We start from the raw sequence: 23261 nt of genomic DNA on the forward strand, positions 1-23261 counted from the left end.
TGACAGTGAAATATCAAAGTAAGGGAATGGCTGACTGATGTTATTAGTTCCCTTACCTGCCCCAAGCCCCACCCCCACCCCCGTTTCATGGAAGGGGAAAGGCCTCACTCACATCTGCTGTATAGAATTGCGCATCGGTGGGGCACACACAGCCAGGCGTGCACCGAAAAGGAAAGGCTCCGATAAAAGAAGCTGCTGGAAAAGCTCCAGGTTCACCTGGAGTAACTGGGAGGTGCCCTTGGGGACAGACAAGAGGAACTAACTTTTTTTTTTTTTTTTTTTTTTTTTTTAAGCCAGTGAGCTGTCATATCTACCCTCCACTTTAAGCCACTGGTTCTCTCGCCCAACCCCCAACCAGGATTGCCCAGCTCTTGGGGACTTTGGCTGGAATTGTTACACCCCCACCTCCAGAGACCATCCATCAGAGTGCTTATAGAGCGCTATCACCAGATGATCAGGGCGTCTCTGTGGCGCCCACGAAGGTTCCTGTGAGGCAGGAGCAGTGGATAGCTTGTTTGAACGAGAAGCAACCAGCTCCTTCCTGAAGGAACCGACTTGTTGATAATCTTGCCTCAAACAGGAGTTTGCGGGTGGTGGAGGTAAAGGTCTGGGATGTCGCGCGACTTCCCCCCAAGACTCAGCGGAGTAATGAAGGAGAATCCTAAGGTCACGACTGTCAAGTGGAGGGAGGTCAGACACATTGCTCAGGAGGGCTAGCTTGTACCCTCCCAGCCCGGCACCCGCAGAGCCTGCAGGAAAAGGGGGCACCGGGAGGATGGCGCACAGACTCGGGCCCACTAGTCAGATCTCACTACCACCTTCGGGTAGCCTGGGGATGAACTTGAGGGAAGGGCAAGCCAGGAGCAGGATGCCACTGTCGCTGGGAGTCCTCGGCCTCTAGGGTGAATAAATAAATTATTAAGCGCCCAATACACAATAGCCTCGCTAGATGGAGACGAGGAATCACTGCAGCGGCGCTGGCGGCCGCGGCAGCGGGGAGCGCGGGCGGGAGCGCAGCCCGGGAGGGAGGCGGGCGAGGCTCTGGCTCCGCTCACGTCTGTTTTCCTTTTTCGTGCATTATTTATTTCGCCTCCGCCCGCGGCCCGGCTGCCGGAGCGGGCGCTCCGGGCCGGCGCCTCTCTCCCGCTGCCTCCGGAGGGCCCCCGGCATCCCGCGCCCCGGTCAGCCGCGCGGCGCCACCGGGAAGGGCGGGGACCCGTGTCGGCGCAGCGACCCGCGGCAGGACTGGAGGAGGGCTCGCGCGGCCGTCTCCCCAAGGATCCGAGGACACTTTCCCCGCCCTCTGCCTGGGCAGTTCAACCCGGGCCCCGGGCTCGGGGGTGGCCGCCTTTCCCGGCCCGCGCGCGGCCAAGCGCAGCCCGGAGCCCGGTGCGAGCGCGCCGCGCCCCGGGTCCCCAGATTAGCTGCCCTGGAGGCCCAAGCGGCGCGCAAACTTTTGCTCCAGCGCCCCGCGCTCTTCCTCTGCGTGTGAAGCCCCCGAGCGCCCTCGCAGCTGGCAGGGTGAGCTTGGAGGCCCCGCCTAGAGGGCGGGGGACTGGGGAGGCGGCTGGCTTTAAATGGGGGCTGTCCTGCGGTTGAGAAACAGAGCTGCTGTGGGGGGAACCCTGAGCTCCCTTCCCCGTGTCGAGGATCGGTGGGGGTCGCCGCCAGACAAGGTGGCGTGAGGCATCGGAGGGGTGCGAGCGGGAATGGGAGCGTTCAGGAAAACCTACGCCCACCGGGGAGCAGGAGCTGGAGCTTGGGCGGCCAAGGGGGCGCGCACGGAGGTGCCTAAGTGGCGGTGTGCGCAGTGAAGTCCCTGGGGCAGAGAGATTGCACGCAGCGAGTGATTTTGGTGGTACAGTGCATGCAGAGTCTAGGAGTGTGCGGGCGGGAGTCGGTGACAGTGCATGGGGGTCACAGTACGTGCGCGCGCGCGCGCAGAGTGGTTTTAGCCGGGTTTGAAGCTTACTCTTTGTCAGAGTTGTGCATGGCGGTTTCTGGGGGCTGTGTGAGGTTCAATAAGTGTGTTTGAATGTTTCTGGAGGCGTGTATGGGATCAAGGTGTGCACGCAGTATTCTGAGGGGTTGGGGGATGTACGTCATGATAGGGTGTGAGTTCTGGGATGCGCTGAGAGTCAGCAAGTGTGCACGCTGGAACGAAGATGAAGGCTTGCTTTGCGCAGATGCCCCAAAGTGCGGGGCAAGTGAGTTCTCACCGCTTTCGTACATGAATCGATGCTACTGTGCCTGCATAGCGTCCCTCTGACCCAAGCCTTGCTCCCTTGACAGTTTGGCCCACCAGTGGGCGCCTTGGGCCGAGATGCTCCTCCGGGACCTGGTGCTGCGCCGTGGCTGCTGCTGGCCCTCACTACTGCTGCACTGTGCGCTTCACCCACTCTGGGGCTTCGTTCAGGTGAGTTGGGTAGAGACCTCCTGGGAAGGAGGTGGGGTCACTTCAGAGAGTTCCCCATAGCCACCCACTGACTGGTCCTAGGGACAGTTGGGAAGAAAGAAAAACTGATGCATACTCTGACTCCAAAAAGACAAACTTCATAAGGAGCCTCAGTTTTGGCCTAAAAGCCTGCAGGACTGAACTTGGCACAGAAAGGTGCTGAGATCTCCTAGTAACCTCTACTGTAGCACTTGGGAAAATAAACAAACTTAAAGAGAAAAAGGATCCCACTATGGTTTCCTGTTTCCTACCAGACTCCATCCCTAAACTTCCAATTAGCCTTCTTACTGTCTTCAACCTAGGGTGGGGGCTGTGCTTGTAAGTTGTGGCCGGGGAGGTGGATGAATTATTACCAGGTGACCCACCATGCATACAGAATATCTGTCAAGGCAACCTGAGGGCAAATCCCTCACATTTGATCCCCCAGTCTCCCAGGTAGAGACTAAGCAAGCACCCCCCCAATTGTAGTTACTCCTCAAGCAGGGAGAGGGTTGGATGGGGAGAGGGATGTTCTCTAGTCCTGCCCAAGTTCCCATGCCCAGCTGTGTCCTTCACCAGCCAAGGGACTGGACGACATGCTGAAGCTCTCTGAATCTGGATTTCTCCTTTCTTACTGCTTTGGGCTCAGTACTTGTTTGCTGGATACATCACCTGGGCCATAGGAAATGTGGTTAGAAGCTGTCCCTGCTGTTACTGGGATGTAAGGTGCTACCAGCCCTGCCATCCACTGGACAGATACCCCTATCTCCATCACCTTCCAGAGGCACCCCACACCCAGCCCAGTCCAACGCTTCTGCTGTCTCTGCTCTGGCCTGCCTCTGGCTTATGACTGCTTTGTTTAAACTTGCTCTGTGTCCTCTAGACTCAGAGTTGTCAGTTCTCAACCCTTGGGCCATTGAGACTAGGTCCCTTGGCTCAAATTCTATCTGAGCTTCATTGCTGAGTTCACCTGTTTGTGCATGCATATGCTTCGTTCCCTGTCTTCCCAAAGACCTTTCAGTTAGGACCCAGAGAGCACTGGTAACATTGCTGGCTGCCCTGTGCATTAGAGAGGGGTCTAAAGAGAAGAGCCACTGCCACTGCCACTGCCACAAAACAAAACAAAACAAAACAAAACCCAGCTCTGTGTGTCCTGCAGGCGGGCAGTTTTTACAAAAGCAATTGTGCGAGTGTGTTTCGGATTCTCAAACTCAATACAAATCAATTCTCATGAAAATCAATTAGAAAAGAGTCCTCCAGTTAAATAGAATGGGCAAGATCTTGGCTTGAAGCTCTGGAAAATTAATCTACAAATGATAGGAGCAGAGAGAGCAGGGGAAAGGAAGGGAGCTTGGGAATGAATGGGTTTTGTTTTTAGCAGGAGAGCTGGATTCAGAAACGAACACAGGAGCGAGGAGGAAGCATGCAAGCTCATAAGGCCATGTGTTCCTCTTTAAGCGGAGAGGATAAACCTGTCAGGTCACAGGAGTTTCCCTGACATAGAGAAAGAGCTTGGAGCCACCACTGCTTCCACGAGCATTCTTCCTAAGAATCCTCCAGAGGGTTAAAGGATAGGCCTGATACAACTGTCTTGTGATTAATGGACCAGGGAAGAAACCTGGGTCCCTTGTGTGGTAGGTTCCTCCCTTGAAATTGTCGGAAACCTCTGACTGTGGCAAGATGATAAGACACAGAGTTGCTTAAGTCCAGTGGCACTTGAATTGCCAAAGGTTGGTGGGAGCGTTCCTTAACCCTCCTCCCCCCTTTAACGAGTCTGCAATGGAGCTTTTGTGATTTAGGGTTCTTCTAAGTTCACTTCAGTTGATTCTTTTTTTTTTTTTTTTTCTTGTAAGGGAAGAGGATGACAGGCTGGCAGATTTATTAGGTGTGACAAGAGTGTGTCTCATCAAGTTACTGTGGTGCTGGTCTATCTCCTTAAAAGATGCCAGAAGCCATCACCCTTGTGGGCACTTGTCTACAGCCAGTGCCAGAGAGACAGGCTTGGATCTGGCCCTTATGCGCCTCTGTGTGCTGGCATGAAGCGAAGCTCTCCCAGATCTTGCAGAATCTGAGTCCTGCACTCAACTCCCTCAGCTTGCATTTTCCAGCAGTAGCTTTTACCGGGCACCTCCTGGATGACAGGTTGTGTGTCAAATGCAAGTGGCTTAGTGGTCCCCGTCCTTGTGGCACTGACAGACTGTGCCAGCAAGGTCATTAAACAAGTTATTGCAGACAAAAGCTCTCAGGAGGAACAAATGGCTTAGACCTGGAAAAAGAGATCAAGAAACCTCCCACTGAGGTGTTACCACTGGATGGTAAAGCACCTTGACAGAGAGGACAGGCTGAAGCCAAGGGCAAGGATGAGGCATGGAAAGACCCGGGAAGAAGAGGAGCAGGCGAGCCCCTGACTGTCTTGAAGTTGAGATTTGATTCTCAGACTCCCGGGGACAATGAAGAGTTCAAAGTCAGTCATGCCACTGTCTTAGATTGTCACTTTAGACATCTCAGCCTAGATTGGCAGAGAGGATGGATTCTGATTCCAGGGCATAAGACCCTAAGGGTCAAGGAGGTCTACAGGGAGAGCAGGGTTACCATACTGAGCAGATGCAAGGTCCGTTTTCGCTTTTAGCATGAGTATATTCTGTACAATACTCGGGGCATTCGTCATCTGCAGTGTCGTTTAGTGTATATCCACCGTTCAAATTTAACCAGACAGCTTCCCTAGCTATACTAGGTAAGAGGCTACTCAGTAGGCATGGATACCTGGTATAGGGCAGTAGCAGGGGGAATGGAGAGAGGCAGGTAAATTTTGGACATGCTTAGGAGGCAGCATCCACACTGGATGTGAGAGCCACACAAACTGGCCTTGAATCTAACTCGCATTTCAGGATATGGTCAAAATGCAGCCAAATTCTCAGCCAGAATATCCCACAAATGACCTCTAGCCCTGCTCCCAACAAAGTCCATGTTTGCCTCTGTCCACATTTATGTCCCTTGTTTCCTGATAGTGGACACAATGTGACCAGCCACACCAGCCTCCTGCTGCTGGGCATTTCCTACCACGATGGCTCTCCCTGGGGCGGTGAGTCAAACTGAACTCTTCACAGCCAATGAGAAAAGTACCAAAGACGAGCATCAGACGGTCACAGGGCTCTGGACAGTGTTGGGTTGTATGCCGAGCCCATTATTTAGGCTAACCCCTCTCTCACCTATCATATGGCTAATAAGCTTCCCTTATCTGTCCTCCTCGTGAAGGGAAGACAGCATGTTGCTAACAGGGCTTAGCATGCATATCACTTTCTCAGTATGAATACAACACAAGCCACTTACTTGTCTGCCCCAAGACACCTGTAGTTTCCTGCGGGCGGGGGGGGGGACAGGCAGTATAAAACAGCAGGGGGACTTGCCCCAAAGAGGAATGTTTGCAAGATGAAGAGAAGCCTGTTGGTGGATAAAGGGTTCAATGGATGGAGACTACCAGTCTTAGGTTGATGCAGAAGTACCTATAGGAAACTCCAGTGGGGCCCCAGCTAGAGCCCACCCCTTGGCAAGAAGGACAGCCAGCTCAGACTTGGCCCTTCTGTGAGCATAGGGTGTTGAGAAGTTGTTCACATGGGTCTTAGTGGAGCCTTTACAGAGAGACGAGGAGCCACTGAGTTTTCAAATGCCACGAGCCAGCTCCTTCATTTCTTCCTCCTTCAGCCTTGAAAATTGGTCTCAATTTTCTTGCCTGTCATCTGATCACGTTAAACACCCTCATAGATCTGCACCCTTATATCCTCTCAGACACACACAAAAAAGAGTAGGTTATGATGTCCAGCCAGGTCAAACCGATGTGCTCTTCCTGAACTCTCCTTCATTGAGAGTGCCCTGGAGACTGGGAAAGTAATTGCTTTGTCTGGGCATGGTGTGAAGTTCCCATGTTCAAGCTCTTAGACTGTGGTCATCTAGAGCAAAGCAGGGGTCAGGCTGATTGGAGGAGGGGCTCAGACATATATGACAGAGAGTCTGGTCTTTTTACCCCCGACTCTGACAATTGAGTCATGTCAATGCAGGAATGAAGGAAGCACACACTCTAAGGATACACCCTTCCCATGGGAGACAGGGCTGCCGTCCTGGCTCAGAAACATAGTCAGTGGCCCTTTAAAATACCAAGAGGTGATCTGTAGAAGCCTGTTGGCCTCTTAGATATATTGACTTGAGTCACAGCCAGCCTGACATTCACTATGCATCTGCTGGGCCACCAAGTACATAGGGAGCACCCAGCCCTGTGGCCCCTCTCACACATCTGAGGGACTGACTCTAGGGGACCCACCTATCTAACCCAGGGTTCTCAGGCTGGCTTTCCCTGTGTTTGACTGGGAGACTAAAGCAAAACACCCCAGGCCTAGCTCCGCTGCAAAAGTCTGAGTTCACAGGTCATAGGTAAGGCTAAGGCAGGAATGTACAGGAGCTGCCTGAGGGGTCTCAGGACACACTTAGAATGAGGAACCACTGTTGATCACAACCTTCTGTAGCCGACATCAAGAAGCAGAGACCCATCCCAGGAAGATCCAGGCCCAGACCCATGAGGCACAGGTTCTGGTCCAGTCTTTGATGTCTGTTCATTCAATGGCCAGCTCTCTGGGAATGCTGGGCCCTTCCCTTGGTTGTTGGTTTTAACACTGAGAGGGAAGCCAAGGCATAGCACTGTCCTGGCTTAGCCTACAATCCCACACTGAAGACAGGCTAGAACTAAGTAGTGGAAATGAGACCTGACACCAAGGAACCTCTGAGAAGGAGATTCAGCCTGGCCAGGAAAGTGACAGCAGGGCTGAATGGTGACAAAGTATGTCAGGTGGGAGAACATTCCAGACACCAGGACAGTCTATGCAATGGCCAGGGATGACAGGAGGGTGGGGGAGGGAGAGACGGATGCATAGAGGCTTGCCAAGCAGTAAGGAAGCACTTGGGGGGGTGTGCTGGGGGGATTGGATGATTTGGTAGATGTGTTCCCCACAAACTACACAATGGTACCCAGAGAACACCAGAAGATGATCCTGTCCCTTGGTCACATAGGATGTAGACCAAGGCCCAGCCAGGTAGGTCCCCTCTCCGGATGGGGGACCCTGCCCCACACAGACACAGAATGGTTGAATGAGCTGTGATTAGAAAGAGGGTCTAACCTGTGCTGTCTAGCTGCCACTCTCTGGGTATAAACCCTTTGACTCCTGTCTATTCTGCCTGCTTTGGTCTTAATGAAGAATCCCAAGTTGTGGCCTAGAATGGACTTGGGGCAGGCTCAGTCCAGCTTCTAGCTGCCTCGTGGCCTCCCATGTCTCCTGGCTGTGTCCGTATCTGCAGGTGACGCATGCTGAGCCCCAGAAGTCTTGTTCTAAGGTGACTGACAGCTGCCAACACATCTGCCAGTGCCGGCCCCCACCCCCTCTACCCCCTCCGCCTCCACCTCCACCACCTCCCAGACTACTCTCCGCTCCAGGTAAGTGAAGGCTCATTCATTGTTTTTTTGGGAGGGGGTACTCTATATGTTTTTCTGTGCCTGGGAAGAGCTGATGAACGAGATGAGATGGAGGACAGCTCTGTCTTCTTTGTAATTTTCCACTGGCCGAGCGGGAGGGAAGCCAAGGCCCAACTTTCCCCTGCAGTCTGCAGAAAGATGCTCCCCCAGAATGCTCCTGTGAGATGGAGAAGGATGCTTCTCCATCGGTTAATCGGATAAAAGTCAATCTCCATTTGATAAGTGACCCAGCCTGGAATGTTCCGAAGGCCAGATCTTTAAAGGGGTCAGCTGCTGGGTATGATCTTAAGTACCCCAGCCATACAGTTTTAATTTTTCAAATCTGATGCCTGTTTAAGGAGGCAGTTAGGCTAGCACCAAAGGCAAAGATCTGGGAGCCTCTTGGGCTCGCCTCCTCCCTGGGTGACTGCATCTCTGAACAATTCAATTGCTGGGTCAAGCAAACAAAGGAGCACTTCTTCAGCCAGAAATGGCCTCAGTCCCGACTTCTGCACAGTCAAGTTTCCTGCTTCAAGCAGTGGTTCCTGAGCTCTCTAGAGGAGATTCTGAGCTGTAGATGGGCCCCTCAGGTTTGCCCTGTAGCATGTCTATGATCATGTCATATTTCCACTGAATTAGGCGTGGGTGTGCTTTAAATAACCCTGATGAGGTTCCATCCCTGCCAGGCTGTGTGTCCAGCCTTTTGGTACCTAGTTGGCAATACAGTGTTCAGGGTCATCTTTGCAGTTTGTATAGATTCCTTCCTTTTTATGGGTACCCTGCAACCTCATGCTTCTAGGAGTGTAACCCCAAATAACCTATTTACAGCCTCTCTAGCTGACTTTACATCTATGAGTCAGAGCCTTTGGGGCGGGGCTTAGCATGATCTGAAGTCACTCAGCTGCAGGTTTGAGTGAGAACCGAATCCCATCAGGCCCTCTGCTCTGGCCTGATGCTCTCTGACTTGCCCATCCTGAGAGACCCCATCTGCCTGTTCTAAGGGCTGGCCTTCAGTACCTGTCCTTGGAGATGTCACATTCTTTTCCGAAGACATCCTCTCCACCCAGTCTCTGGTCCCCAGAGTGCTGGGATCTAATAGCTTCACACATTCAGCCAGGATCCCTTAAACTCCTTGTGTTGCTACCTGCACTGGACACAGGGGAGGATTGTCTTGTCTTTTTGTGATCACCCAACTCTACAGAGGGCATCATATCAGCAACCCACGGGGTGGCCTATGAGAATATGGAAATCGTTTGCCAGGGACACTGGAAATTCCCAAGTGGTTAGGCAAGATTCCACCCCTAAAATTCAAATTAGCCTTCCTACTGTCTTCAACCTGGGGTGGGGGCTGTGGTTTTTTGTAAGTACTGGCTGGGGAAGTGAATAAATTATTGGCACATGATCCACATTCATGCAGAACCTGGTCGGTAAGATAAATGGGACTGTCCTGGGCTGATAGGGAGGTTGTGTGGAGAAGACATCCAACTGGACTACAGCATGGACAAAGGCTGGGCAAAGTCTGGGAGATAGGACTGTGTGAGACCCATCTTGAGTACCACAGTCCTTCAGTGGGGGTGTCTTCATCCATTTTCTGTTACTATAAAACAGTACCTGAGGCCTGGTGGTTTATAAAGAGAAAAGCTTTATGTTGTCGGGAATACCTAAAGCTGGAGCAGCGTCTGGTAAGAGAAGAGCCTCCTGCTGTTTCATGACATGGTGGACTAAAGGACAGGCAGGAATGTGCAGATGTGAGCAGAACAAGCTTCTCTTGGGGCTTACCCATTCCCAAGAGAATCCATCTGGTGTCTTAAGAATGACATTAATCCCCCTTTAAGGCACCACTTTCACGTATCACTGTGTTGGCAGCCAACCAAGTAAGTCTTAACGTGAGTTTTACTGGGGCAAATGACACCCAAATCACAGCAGGGTTTAAAAGGCCATGGGACAGATCTTCTGGGTCTGTGGGCCTCCAAGGCTTGGGTGAGCAAGCCTTCCCGAGAATCATGGCTCATCAGTTTCCCCACGTCCAAGCATCACCCCTCATCTGCCTGAGTTTTCCTGTGTACATTCACCCCTGTTTCCATAGACTGCTTTGTAGAAGTCATACACAAGAAACCAGGACTGCTTGCTTAGATAGAAGGTGCCCATAGAAACAAGTCCAGGGGAAACAAGCCGGTGTTTTGTGATGTAAATCAGAGGGCTTGTAAGAGAATCAAAAGAAGCATGTTATGTTGGCAGTGATGAGGCCATTACAGATTGTGTGTTAGCTTCCTGTCACCGTAACAAAATACCTGAGATAATCACCTTACTAATCAGAAAGGATATTTTGACTAGGTGTCAGAGGGCTCAGGGTATGGTTGCTTGACCCTGGGCTTTGGATATGTGTGTCAGCACACAGTCTATTATGTGGGAGTGAACAGTGGAGGAGACCTGTTCATATTCTGGCCACCAAGAAGCAAAGGGAGTAAGGAAAGGCCTGGGGCCACAGAATTCCCTTCAAGGTCACAGCTCTAATGACTTAACTTCTTCCTACAAGGCCCCACTTCCTAAGTGCCCCACTCTTCCCAGCTGTACCACAGACTGGGCACCAAGCCTTCAACATGTGGCCCTTGGAGGGCATTCAGGATCCAAATTGTAAGAGCTTCAGTGTGTTGGAACACTGCCTGCTGTCTAAAGTCCACAGTACTGCAGGGACAGGGCCCCATCTTTTGGGACACTTCCTGGACAGCAGTGAGCTAACAGAAATGTTAGGCAGGTGAATGGCAGGCCATCACACCCTCTGCTCAGAGACATCAACAACCCAGAGTATCTTAGCATTGACCTGTCAGACAAGAGTGTGGGGTATCTTGAGATTATTTGATGTTAAGAGCTCTCTGATGCATTAAATCAGGCTGGGTGCTGCAGAAAAGGAAGTTAAGGGCAGAGAGGGTGCCATGTGGTAGAGGGGACAAAGCTGAGCTGTGTGCGGGAGGAGGCTCCTGGATGAGAAGATAGTAGTGTGGTTGTAACAATAGCAGGATGCTTAGTTATGAACATCGGCAGAAATGACTCTTCTGTCTGTAATGGATTTTGATTGTAATTGACCTCCATTGTACTACCCAGTTCTCACTGGGTTCCACTACCAGCTGGTCACTTTCCTCCTTTCACACCTTTTATTTGTATTTGTTGGTGCCCTGGTGAGTTTCGTGGTCACTTCTAGAAGCATGGGTGAGAGGTTATTTCCAGGAGCATAGGCAACTTGCCAGTGGCTACATCACTTACACTTTCTCCCTCAACAAATGTCAACTGCCAATAGATCCTTGGGGAAGAGTGGGACTGTGTGAGCCCTTTCCTCCTCTTTGACAAAATATTGAAAAGCCCAGTCTTGTGCAGATAATCATAGGTGCTGGGAGTTCAAGAATGCCACAGCCATGCCATGCCCAGAAGAGATTGCATTCCACAGCCCTCCACTCCTCCTTTGGCGTTTACATTCTTTCTACCCTACATGAGCCTTAGAGGAAGTGATAAACATGGTTCACTGAGGGCCAAACATTCAACACCTATTCTCTTTGCAATTATTGCTACTGATAGCAACAAAAAGCTTCTCCTATGGGCATTTACATAAATATTTAGAAGGCACGTGTGTTGACACATAATATCCATTTAGCAAAATGATAGCAGTAGCTTGTAGCTGCCTCCAGATGGTCTATGACATGGGCTTTTGACTACGTTTACAGCACTAAACCCCATCTCCCTCTAGTGGAGCAGTCCTCAATTCCAAGTAGAAGGTGGTTGGCTACCCCTATAACAGTCATGCCACGATCACACAGTAGGCACTTCTTGCCTTGCCAGGTCAGTAGTGTAGCCTGTGGGGCCTGCATCAGAGTAAGAGTTTGATAACAACCCTTCCACAGCAAAGTAATACGTTTGACTATGGCATTTCCACACATATGTGTCATTGTACTTTGTCCTTTCTCCATCCCCACTGCCGTCTTTGCTCTCTAGAAATACTTCTGGAAGTGACTTCTGCAATACAAAAGTTAGAGAGAAAGATGATAGCCTTTAAGCTCATGAATCAGAATGTGGCAGCATTCAATCTGCCGTGTCCTTGGATTCAAATGATAATAGTTTGGGATTCTCTTTATCTCTCTCCTGCCTTTCAGTCTTGGTCTCTCTCGATCCCTCTGTTATCCCTATGGCTCTAAGCTACAGGATCCCCTCAACACTGCAGGTTCTAGGCAACTGTGTCTGCAGCTCATACCAGGGAAATCATTTTAGAAAGAAGAAACTCGAGGAGACCTGCTAGACTCAGAGGCTAACGGGATGCTACTGAGGAAAGACCATCACATTCCCAAAGGGGATGCGCTGGCCATTTAAGCCAAGAAAACTTTCCTCAGGCCTCAGCCCTGACCAGTGCATGGAAAGCTCCTGGCTTACAGGGGCTGGTTGACAGGATCTCTGAAGGAGATTCTGCCTTAGAAACGGGTTGGTCTAATTTCACCCTGTGAAATGTCTGTCGTGATGTCTCCATCTTCTACCACATGGGCATGGATGGAGAGAGAGAGGACTTAAGGAGGAAGTGGGGAAGGCTGAATGGACAGGAAGCAGCTGTCACAGAGGCACAAAGGCTGGGGAACATGTGTCTGGAGTAGACAGCACAAGGAGAGAGACAAGCCTTGGTGCAGGGATCCGTGGGTGGCCTCCATGTGACTGAGAAGACTTCCTTCATCATTCAAAGAGCACTCGGCCACTTCCTTGTTGCTCAGGGTGACGAGGGCATCCCAGTTTACCCAAGACTCTCCTGGGTCCCAAAAGTCTCCTGTCGTGGAAACTCCTCAGCCATGGGTCCCTGACAAAGGCAGGGAGAATTTTAAAATTGTTTTCTCTTATGTTCATTTGGGGGTATTTATTACATATGGCCCTAAGGATGGGCCTGCCCTGTATTCTGTAGGGACCAGCTCTGTGCCACTGTCAAAACACCCCTCACCCTTCCTGACACTAGGAAGGTGTCTGCAAGTAGTTCTTGTGATACAGAGGGTTCGTGTGAGTGAGTGAGTGAATTTGTTGAGACAGTATGTAGTCCAGGCTAGCCTCAAATTTGAGATCTTCCATCTCCACCCTCTGTGTACTGGGATTACAAACATGCACTACCATGCCTGGCATGCCATGGAAGGTTCTTGAACAGTATGTTTATTTGCTGCCAACTTGTTCTTTGTACTCCACATGTAACCCTTACACATAGGGCAAAGGGCACCTGCCTGGTGGCATCACCCTTAGTGAGTTTGTGAGCTGTAGCCACAGGGGGTCCAGAGCAGGGTCCTCAGAAGCCCCTGGGAAGCTGTCTTAAGAAGATGCTGGACCTTATCCCCAGGATCCCTCTCTCAACAGGTCAGCATGGGGCCTAAAACCTGAATTCATCACTACTTTCATGTGAGGCTGATTCTTAGTCATGGGGGGAGGGGGGGCACTTTGAGAAGCAGAGCCCCAAAGGATGACAGTTAAATCAAAGGGCTTTGGATACCCACCAGGCCCTGTCCCTCAGCTCTGTGATGTCAGGCCAGCTGCAGTTTTCCCGGGACCTGTTTCCTCACCTGGGAAGGGACTGCTGTGAAGACTGGAGATTCTGTAGGCTACTCTGGGCAAACCCCATGCCATGCCAAAGGTGGTGTCACAGAGCTGTGACTCAGAGCCTGGCTTTCCTGCCCTCTAGACCTTTGTTCATTAGCCATGTGAGTGGCTTGGGCTCCTTAGCTGCTGTGAACCAGGACAAGCAGCCGACCCTGTCGCACGTGGGTGGTCACATGGTCTCTATGTAATGTGAACTCCGTGGAGAGTCTGGAATCCAGTTACCAGTCAGCAAGCAGCAGGTAGTAAATGTGAAGGCAAGGCTGGTGGGATGGTAAGGTGCTTGTTGCCAAGTCTGACAGCCTGAATTCATTCGATCCACAGCATCCACAAGGCAGAAGGAGAAACTGGCTCTGTGAGATGTCCTTTGACCTCTACCATGCATCACTCACATACTCACTCTCACACACATTCATACACATACTCACACACATGCACACACTCACACACGCTTACACAATGCTCACTCACATGTACACACTCTCACACACTCACACACACAATCATACAATACTTACACACTCACACACACATACTCACACACTCACATACACACACTCACACACACTCACTCACATATACACACACTCACACATACACTCACACTCAGACACATACACACATACACACACACACCCTCTCACATACACATATACACACTTTCACACACTCACTCACACACACAGTCATACACATACTCACACTCACTCACACACATTCACACACTCACATATACACACACTCACAATACACTCACACTCACTCACATACACACACTCACACATACACTCACACTCAGACACATACACACATACACACACTCTCACATACACATATATACACTCTCACACACTCACTCACACACACAGTCATATACACACTCACTCACACTCACTCACACACACAGTCATATACACACTCACTCACACACACTCACACACTCACATATACACACACTCACACATACACTCACACTCAGACACATACACACATACACACATACTCTCACACACACATATATACACTCTCACACACTCACTCACACACACAGTCATACACATACTCACACACACACTCACTCACACACACAGTCATATACATACTCACTCACACTCACTCACACACACACACTCACACACACACTCACACATACATTCACATTCACATATACACACACTCACACATACACTCATACTCAGACACATACACACTCACACACACTCTCACACACACATATACACACTCTCACGAACACTCACTCACACACATGTAATGTAACTTTTATTAAGGTTAAACTGGGAATAAGTGTTCACACCTGCAATTCCAGTCCCTGGGAGGCACAGGCACATCAGCAGTTCATGGTCATCCTTGACTATACAGTGAGTCCAAAGCCAGCCTGGACTATGTGAGAACCTCTCTCAAAAAGGAATTACTAAGGCTGACAATTGTAGTAATCTTAGGCCACTAACCATCAGATTGGCAGTGGTCTAAATAGGATTCTGGAACCTGGCTGGGGTTAAACTTGAGATGGAGTGGGCTCTTCCCACAAACGTTAAGATTCCACAAGTCTTCAGCATAAAGGAAAAAGGGCTCTGAGACATCCATTTGCATCCCTTCTAGGACAGTCCATTCCAGCCTACCATCCTCAGAGTCAAGTGGGGTCCCCAACCTCCATGATGGTATTCTAGTAGGTGTTGAGGGACAATACCCAGGCAAAGCCGATGGCAGCCACCAGAACTGAGGGCCTGAGTTTGCTTTGTAAATGTCAGCTGTGGCCTGTTGTCCCCACCTGTGACTCAAATCACCCAGGCCATGGGAGGATGAACTGTGTACCAGCCCTCAAGGAAAACCATGCACAGCCCCTCTATGAGCTGGGCTTCGAGGTGGACAGGCCAGAAATAGCTATGGTAGCACAGAGGCATGAGCCAGCGTGTCCACAGAGCCCAAGGACTTCAAAGCACTGGGATAGATCTTATTCTTACACAAATCAGAAGAGAGGTTAAGTGACTCCCCCAAGTCCACACAGTGGTGATGGAGCTAAGAATGGCATCGCTTGAGTCCCTTATGCTCCAAGAGTCATGCATTAACAGAAAGATTCCAGTTAAGCTGTGAAAGCTGTGGAGTATTTTATTTTTGAGGCAAGGTCTCATAAGGTAGGCAGTGTTGGTCATGAACTGTAGGTCCTCCTTCTTCCAGTCTTCCAGGTAATGAGTTTACACACACATACCACCATGCTCAGCTAGAATGCCCCCCTTTTCTTTAAACACTAGGAAGAAGATGATATTAGGTCCCCTGGTCCAGCAGGCAGGAGCTCTGTGAGCCCTCAGACATTCTTTTGTAATAGCAGCATTTTCTTCACAGTGGCATTATCTTCACTTCGTCTGAATGGATCAGAGCTTCAGAAGGGACGAGCTGCTTGTTCCAGGCTGCCCAGCTGGAAGGGCCAGGCTGCCTTTGGGGGGTTCACATTAATTCATGCACATCTCACCTCACCCCAGCCCTATCCCAGCTTCATAGGCTACAGAACAAGCTGCCTCAGTAGATGACCCACACATGTGTTGTTACCTCCCTCCCCAGGTTACAGGGTCCACTGATCCCTCCAGGACGTTCTCCCTGTTTACCTTCTATGAAGTTGTAGTTAACTGCTTGGGGCTGGGTCATCCCAAAGACTTGCTCTCTCAGGTCTGGCGGTTGCTAGTGGCTTGGGTCACTTGGTTGGAGGGGTCTCCAACTGGACCATCCTCTAGAGCACCTGCGTAGGTGGTCCAGGCTTCCTTACAACATGGAGGCCAAGTTGCAAGGTTGCAAGGCAGGCAGGAGGTGCATCCCTTTTGATAGTGTGGCTGAAAAAGCCATACAACAATGTGCCTGTTGTGTCCCTGTTCCATAGAATCAAGTGGCCAGAGATGGCTCATCAAGGGTTAGACCTTACTGGGGAGGGTCAGAGAATAGAGAATCCACTTACTTCCTTTACACACACACACACACACACACACACACACACACACACACACACACACACACACACACTCTTTCTCTCTCTCTGGGTGTGTGTGTCTGTCTGTCTGTCTGTCTGTCTCTGTCTCTGTCTCTGTATCTCTCTCTCTTTCTGTTTCTTTTTCAATGCTATATTTGGAGCTCAGGACCTCGCACATGCCAGGCAAATGACCTCACCCAGCTATATCCGGAGCCCTTGATTGTTTATTTGTTTGTTTGTTTTGTTTGTTGTTTGTTGTTTGTTTGTTTTTATTTTTAGATACGCTCAGACTGATCTTGAACTCTCTTTGTATCCCAGGCTAACCTTGAATGGTGTTTCCCCCTCCCGCCAGTCTTCCTAATGCTGCCATTATACCACAGTTATGCCTGGCAGCCACGCCATTCTTTAACAACATACCCATACAGACACGTGCTCTTTGGCCTTTCATTTTCCTTTATAGCAATCATCCCAGCTTTTAGATATGTTGTAACTCATTGACTAGTGCTTGGATCCTTGCCTAGGTAGCCACAACTGCTCAGGATCCCGCTGGATCCTTAGTGACAACTCCAGCTCTTTAGCCCATGGTCCTCAGTAGTTTATTTCCCATAGGTATGTGTGTATGTGTATATATGTGTATGTGTGTATGCATGCATGCATGTATGTGTGTATGTATGTGTGTATATGTATGTGTGTATGTGTATATGTATGTGTGTATGTGTATATGTATGTGTGTATGTATGTATGCGTGATGTGAGCATGTATGTGTGTATGTATGTATGTATGTGTGTATGTATGTATGTGAGCGTGTATGTGTGTGTGTGTGTGTGTGTGTGTGTGTGTGTGTGTGTGTGTGTGTATGCATGTATGTGTGTATCTTCTGTTCCTCAGGCATAGGCTGGCTTCTGAGAATGCAATGTCAGAAGGGTCTCTACAGTCTTAGTACTTACTTCGAATATGCATGGGGTGGGAGAGAAACTGTGACAGCTCGCAGGAGATGCAGGGCAGGAAAATGGGAGCCGGTGTGTGCTGTGCTCTGAAGGGATGCCGGGATGGCCACGGATGCCAGTGGACCTGTGATCACATGTAAGCTGAGATCCCGGGGCTGCAAAGTTAGATTCCTGGGACTTTTGCTGGAGGCACTGTTTTCAACTCAGCACTGGTCCACATTCCTGGGCGTGGAAGCAGGACCTGGAAGCCAGCTGGGCTCAGGCTCTTTACAACTGTATCTTGATCACTCTGACTGTCAGAGTTCCTGTTTTCTCCATCTCAAAGGTAGTTGTGGAAAATTAAAAAAAATACAGATGAGGCCTGGCACTGTCCCTGGTGAGTGGCCAACTCTCCATAAGTAGGATTTTTGTCAGTGTTAATCTTCCTTTAGCAAATTTCTTATCTAGGTTAGCCTCTATTCTTCCATCTGTAAAGTGGGCCAGCTCTCACATTTACTGCACACCAAGCCCAGGGTATTCCCCAGCGTGATGCTGTAACCAGACAAGGATTTGAGATCTTTAATAGCCTCCAGGGTTTCTAGTTATTAAATGTTTTCTTTTTAAACTGAATTTTCTTTTCTCTATTCAATAAAGAAATTATTTCAGTTTTCCATTCATTAATTTGCATCTAGCAACTAAGAAAACATTACAAAGTTCTGTGTACATTAATTTACTCATAAGATGGTTAGTCTTGGCCTGTCTGGCTTTAGAGTCACCTAAGAGACCCACCACTGGGCATGTCTGTGAGGGCATTTCCGGACAGGTTTAACTGATGAGTGTGGGTGACACCGTTCAATGGGCTGGGCTCCTGGGCTGTGTAACAAGGAAAACCCGAGCTGAGCACCAGTGTTCGTCTCTCACTGCTTCCTGGCTGTGGCTGTAACGTGACCAGACATATCAAACTCCTACTGTCAATCCTTCCCCACTGTGATGTACTATACATAAAACCAGAAGCCCAAATAGACCCTTCCTTCATTAAATTGCTTCTTGTTAAATATGTGTGTGATCACAGAAAAAGTCACTGATCTTTGATCCTTGATTTGTTGAACACATACTTATCAAGAGTTCGTCCTGTGGCACACTGTAGGGCTACATCTCTGGCTGTGCAGAGCTCCTTCTTCTAGGAGACTGCCTGAACCCCAGCTGCCTGAGCCCGGCACCTCACACCAGCTTTCCAAATGTCCCAATCCCACTCTGCACGAGCTCATTATAAAGCTGCCCAGGTGACTCGTGAGGCACAGGCAGGATGGATCTACACCCACAAGGGGAAAACATGGGTGTGATGGGGTTGGCTTCCCTCTGTCTCTGGCCTCAGGGACACCACTGTTCTAGGATATCAGATACTGACTGTGTTGAAGGAACAGAGTCAGATTCAACTTGGTAGAGTCCATCCAACTTCAGCTGAACTGTTGCTCCTGCCTGGAGCTCCGCTCTACTTTCTGAGGCCAGGAGCCTGTGTTGCAGGGCATCTCTTAGCCCATTCTTTCTGGGTCCACTTTTCTTCCACAACGGGGCGGGGCTGGGGGTTCTCAGGGAGGCTGCCCTGACTGGAATCATATGACCCTGAACAAGCCTCCTCATGTCATTCATTGATCTCAACTTCCAGATGTGAAATGAGAACACACCTGCTGCTGCTAAATGCTGACAAATTACTGTGGAGATGAGGGAGACAGCGATGAGTTAGGGTCCTGGCTCCATATGTGTTCATTCTTATGGAAGCTGTTTCTTTGTGTGTGTGTGTGTGTGTGTGTGTGTGTGTGTGTGTGTGTGTGTGTGTGTGTGTACGTAGACACGTGTGTGCTCATGTGAGAGGCTATGAGAGAGGCTAGGCTACAGGGCACATCTGTGTGTATATATTTATTGAGGCCAGAGGTCAACCTCAGTTGTTGTTTCTTGGGGGCCACACACTTTGTTTTTTGAGACAGGGTCTCTCTGAGCTGCAGCCCACTAATTAAGACATGTGGACTAGCCAGCAAGCCCCAGGGATCCTCCTGTCTCTGTTCTGTGTCCTCATGCTAGGATGACAAGTGTATAGCACATAGTCTGACTTTTTTAAAGTTCTGGGGTTCTGGTGATCAATTTCAGGTCCTCATTCTTGTGTATCAAGCACTGCACCAACGGCCTCCCAGCCCATGTTAGCTGTTCATTTCTGATCAGCAGTGTATGCTTGCTGAGCCCACTCACTGAACTGTCACTGCTTGGAGGGTCTTGCCAAAACTGCAGACGTGAGCAGCAGCAACAAGATGATGGGTCAGACCTCATGTCCATGCTAGGCATCACTGGACTTGATGGCCATCATATCTTCCTTTGTTTCTTCCTTGAGCTTACCTGATGAGGTGTAGGCACAGGCAGGGACAAGCATAGACTACTGTAAACCTTCTCCTTAATCAAGTCGCCCCTTCTATCTCCTTTGTTTCTTCATGGGCCCCAGAGCATGATGAACCGTCCACACTGAGGCCAGCAGACCACTCCTCTGTTCAGCTTTGAAAGGTCAAAATAGACTTAAGATTTCTGCCAGGGTTCCCACTGAACGTAAATGAAGACAGTCTTCTTTTCTTTGAGACCCGGGGCCACCCTACAATGTGTTCATCAAACATCTGTTGAACCTCGTGTGCCAATGCTCCACACACCACACTCTGCAGTATCTTCGAGGCATGAAGCCTGTGCCAAGGCTGGAAGCACTCTGTGTTTGCTGTGGGATACCCTCTGGAGCAGGGAGGGGGTATGGCTTTGGATCTGAAGTGGCAATTCTTGGGTATCATCTGTCACTGGCACCCTAGTAGCGAGAGGCTAGCTAGCTAGTGTCATGTCACCAAAACATCTGTTGGTCCCTCTTCCCCAACAAACCTGGCCCTAAGAGAACATATCCTCAGAAGGCCCAAGTGACCCTCCCAAAGTTACTATCAATGAGGTACCTGGGACCAAGACCCAGGCCTCTCAAGTCTGGAACTTTCCCAAGCACAGCAGACATCAGGCTCTGTGAGTGTCTGGCTTGTTTTCATTCCACCTCCAGCTTAGCACCAAGACAGATGAGCGGTCATTGCAAACTGTTATCTTAAAATCTGTAGCAACTGTGGCTATGAAACTGACTAGGAAGCATGGAGGAAAACACGTGGTCCCAGATACAGATGACTTTTAACATCTTGTTTTATCCGCTTCATTCTGTGTTCCGTTTTATGTCCCTACTCGAATTTTAAGTTAGAAACGAAGCCAAATTAGAAACCAATCAATTAGAATACATTGCTTAGGGAGAGTGCTTGCCGGAAAGGAGCTGTGAGCTGGCTTTCGCAGATGGCCGAGATGGAGCAGGGGGTGCTAGGAAGCAAGGGGTGCTGGAGTTGGAAACTTGGGTGCTGACTTGGTTTCCCCGAAGTGATGGATAATTGAGAAAGGAGATGTGTGAAGGGCCGTGCTTAAAGAAAGAGCACATCTGTTTACTACCTCCAAGCCATTCTCAGGATAGATTCTGCAAGCCAGGGCCTGATTCTGCTGCCCAGCATGTGATTTGGAGCCAGGTGACACGTCACAGCTGCAAGCCTCCTGCCCCCTTGGTTGGGCCTCATTTTCACTCATTGTACAGTTGGGAGAGTCAAGACAATGCTTAGGAATGTACCCATCATAGGGGATGAGGGAAGGGGTCCTGTCACCTAGGATGTCCCAGTTGTGTCCAGGACAAAGCCACTAGTTTAGCCTATTGAGTGCCTATTCCTATCCCCAAGCTCAGGGACTGTTTGTACATCTTTGTCCCTACTGGTGGTACTGGGCTTGTCAAGTGGCAAATGCATGCCAGGTGCTTGCATAAATGCATGCCTGAGTGACAGGGTGATGAAGACAGGGAAAGGTTATCCAGGAGAGAGGAGCAGAGAGGGAACTCGGGTTTGATCAGGTCCTGCTTGTCACTTGCTAGCAGTTCTTGAGACCTGTCTGATTTAGGTTTCTCCAGATGCTGAGCAAGGAGTCAAGCACAAGAGGCCACTTTGGAGGTGATCCCAGGAAACACCTATAGGGAGGTGGGGGTTAGAAGAGAAAGGACCGAAGCCAGATGTGGTGGCTACTACACCTGACCCTGGAGCTCAGGGCAGTAGTACAGACTGGCATCTAGAGTCTCAAGCTGAGGCAGACACTTTCACTAGCACTAAGGACAGGGCTGTGTGGGTACCATTCACAATGGTACTGAGTCACAGAGAGAACTGGGGCAGAGTGCAGAGAGGGAGGAGAGGTGGGTGACAACAGAGCTTGAGGTTCATGAGGACCGGGAGCCTGGGGGAGAGTCTGAGGAATGACCCAGACATGTGGAAGGGAGCCAGGAAGGAGTTGAGGACGGAAGTGCTAGCTAGAGCAGCAACAAGCTGTGTGTATACCGCCCTTTATCAAGTTACCCTCAGGCATCTAAATTCAGAGATCCCAAACACTGTGGATGGAGAGCATGAAGGAGATGAAGGATTTGGAGCCAAACAAGTGGGTGTTTCATTCAGGGTCCAGCCATGGAAAGCAGTCAGCAACCGGAGCTTGAAGAATCCAGGGACTTCAAGGAGAAGGCAGAGCCCTATGGGCATGGAAGGTGGGGAGAGATGCACTTGGCCTTAGGGAGATATTTGGGCCCTAGGGAGATGTACTGGCCTAGAGTGGGGAAAGCAAGAGCCAAAGGGGAAAAAGCCAGCATGAGTGTGGTCAGGACCACTCAAGCCCCCCTATGGATGTTCTGGTCAACACTGTTACAGGCATGTGCTGATGGAAGTTCTAAAGCCCGGCCCCAAGGAGCCTGAGGGAGGACATTTGGGAGTAAGCCAACTTTCAGTCATTCAAATGTTTTATTAAACATGTCTTCAGAACTTGAGATATGCTCTAGGACAAAATGGATGTGGAAGTGACATTCTGGCTGGGGATAAAGATCAGAAGCAATCAGTGTTCGAATTCTTTGGGCCAGACTGCAGCAGATGTGCTAGCAAGGGCTGAGGTGCAGGCAAGGGTTATGGTGGGGGTGGAGTTAGCTGGGGTAGGCTAGGCCACAGGAAGAGAAGACAGTGCCAGAGAGAAAGCTTGGAGAGACCTGGAAGAGTACTGTGGATGGCGAAGGCAGCCAGGGCTAAGGCCTGAGTTTGGAGACTCATCAGAGCCCCGTGAGACTAGAGCAAGGTAAGAAATGAGGACTGGAGAGGGGCAGAGAAAGTGGGTCTGTGAGCCCGCTGTGATGGCATGGGCCTGGAGTCCAAGGGGAACACTGTCTTACCTGCTCCCAGTGGGATTCCTGGGAGCTGTAGAGATGATGGACAGAAGCAGAAAGACCGGTCACTTGCAGTGATCCAGGGACCAGACGATGCCAGCAGGGTTCAGATTCTAGAGAGGAGCCTGCTGTATGTACTTTTGAGTAAGTCAGGCGATGATGGGGATTGTCCTGGGAAAGGACAAGGACAGGACAAAGAACAGGGAGAAGGGCTGCAAGCAAGGAGAAGGGTGTCAGGGTGGTCCATGTGGATGGTAGTTCCTGTTCTGCCTGGTCCTACAGCCATTTAGCCCGAAATAGATACCCCGATGCTATATCAGATATTAAACAGTTTGGCCAATGGCTTAGGCTTCTTACTGGCTAGCTCTCTCTTAATTATTAACCCATTTCTATTAGTCTATGTATTGCCACGAGACTGTGGTTTACCCGTAATCCAGCATGTTACTCCTTCAGCAGCAGCGTGGCATCTCTTGGTTGCCTCTCTCTCTCCTCTCCCCCACGTTCTCCTGGACTGGTAGCCCCACCTCTACTTCCTGCCT

The 23261-nt window shown here is 50.0% G+C and overlaps 1 protein-coding gene across 1 annotated transcript in view; it reads left to right on the forward strand.

Annotated features, from left to right (window-relative positions):
- Positions 1-2323: 2323 nt before the first annotated feature.
- The window catches only part of Prima1 (proline rich membrane anchor 1), a 48109-nt gene continuing 27171 nt past the window's right edge, over positions 2324-23261 (forward strand). The window contains exons 1-2 of the mRNA XM_035444991.1: positions 2324-2416; positions 7778-7913. Coding sequence (XP_035300882.1) covers positions 2324-2416; positions 7778-7913 — 229 coding nt within the window. The remainder of the gene's footprint in view (positions 2417-7777; positions 7914-23261) is intronic.

Source organism: Cricetulus griseus, chromosome 5, assembly GCF_003668045.3.
Source record: "Cricetulus griseus strain 17A/GY chromosome 5, alternate assembly CriGri-PICRH-1.0, whole genome shotgun sequence".
Classification (NCBI taxonomy): Eukaryota; Metazoa; Chordata; class Mammalia; order Rodentia; family Cricetidae; genus Cricetulus; species Cricetulus griseus.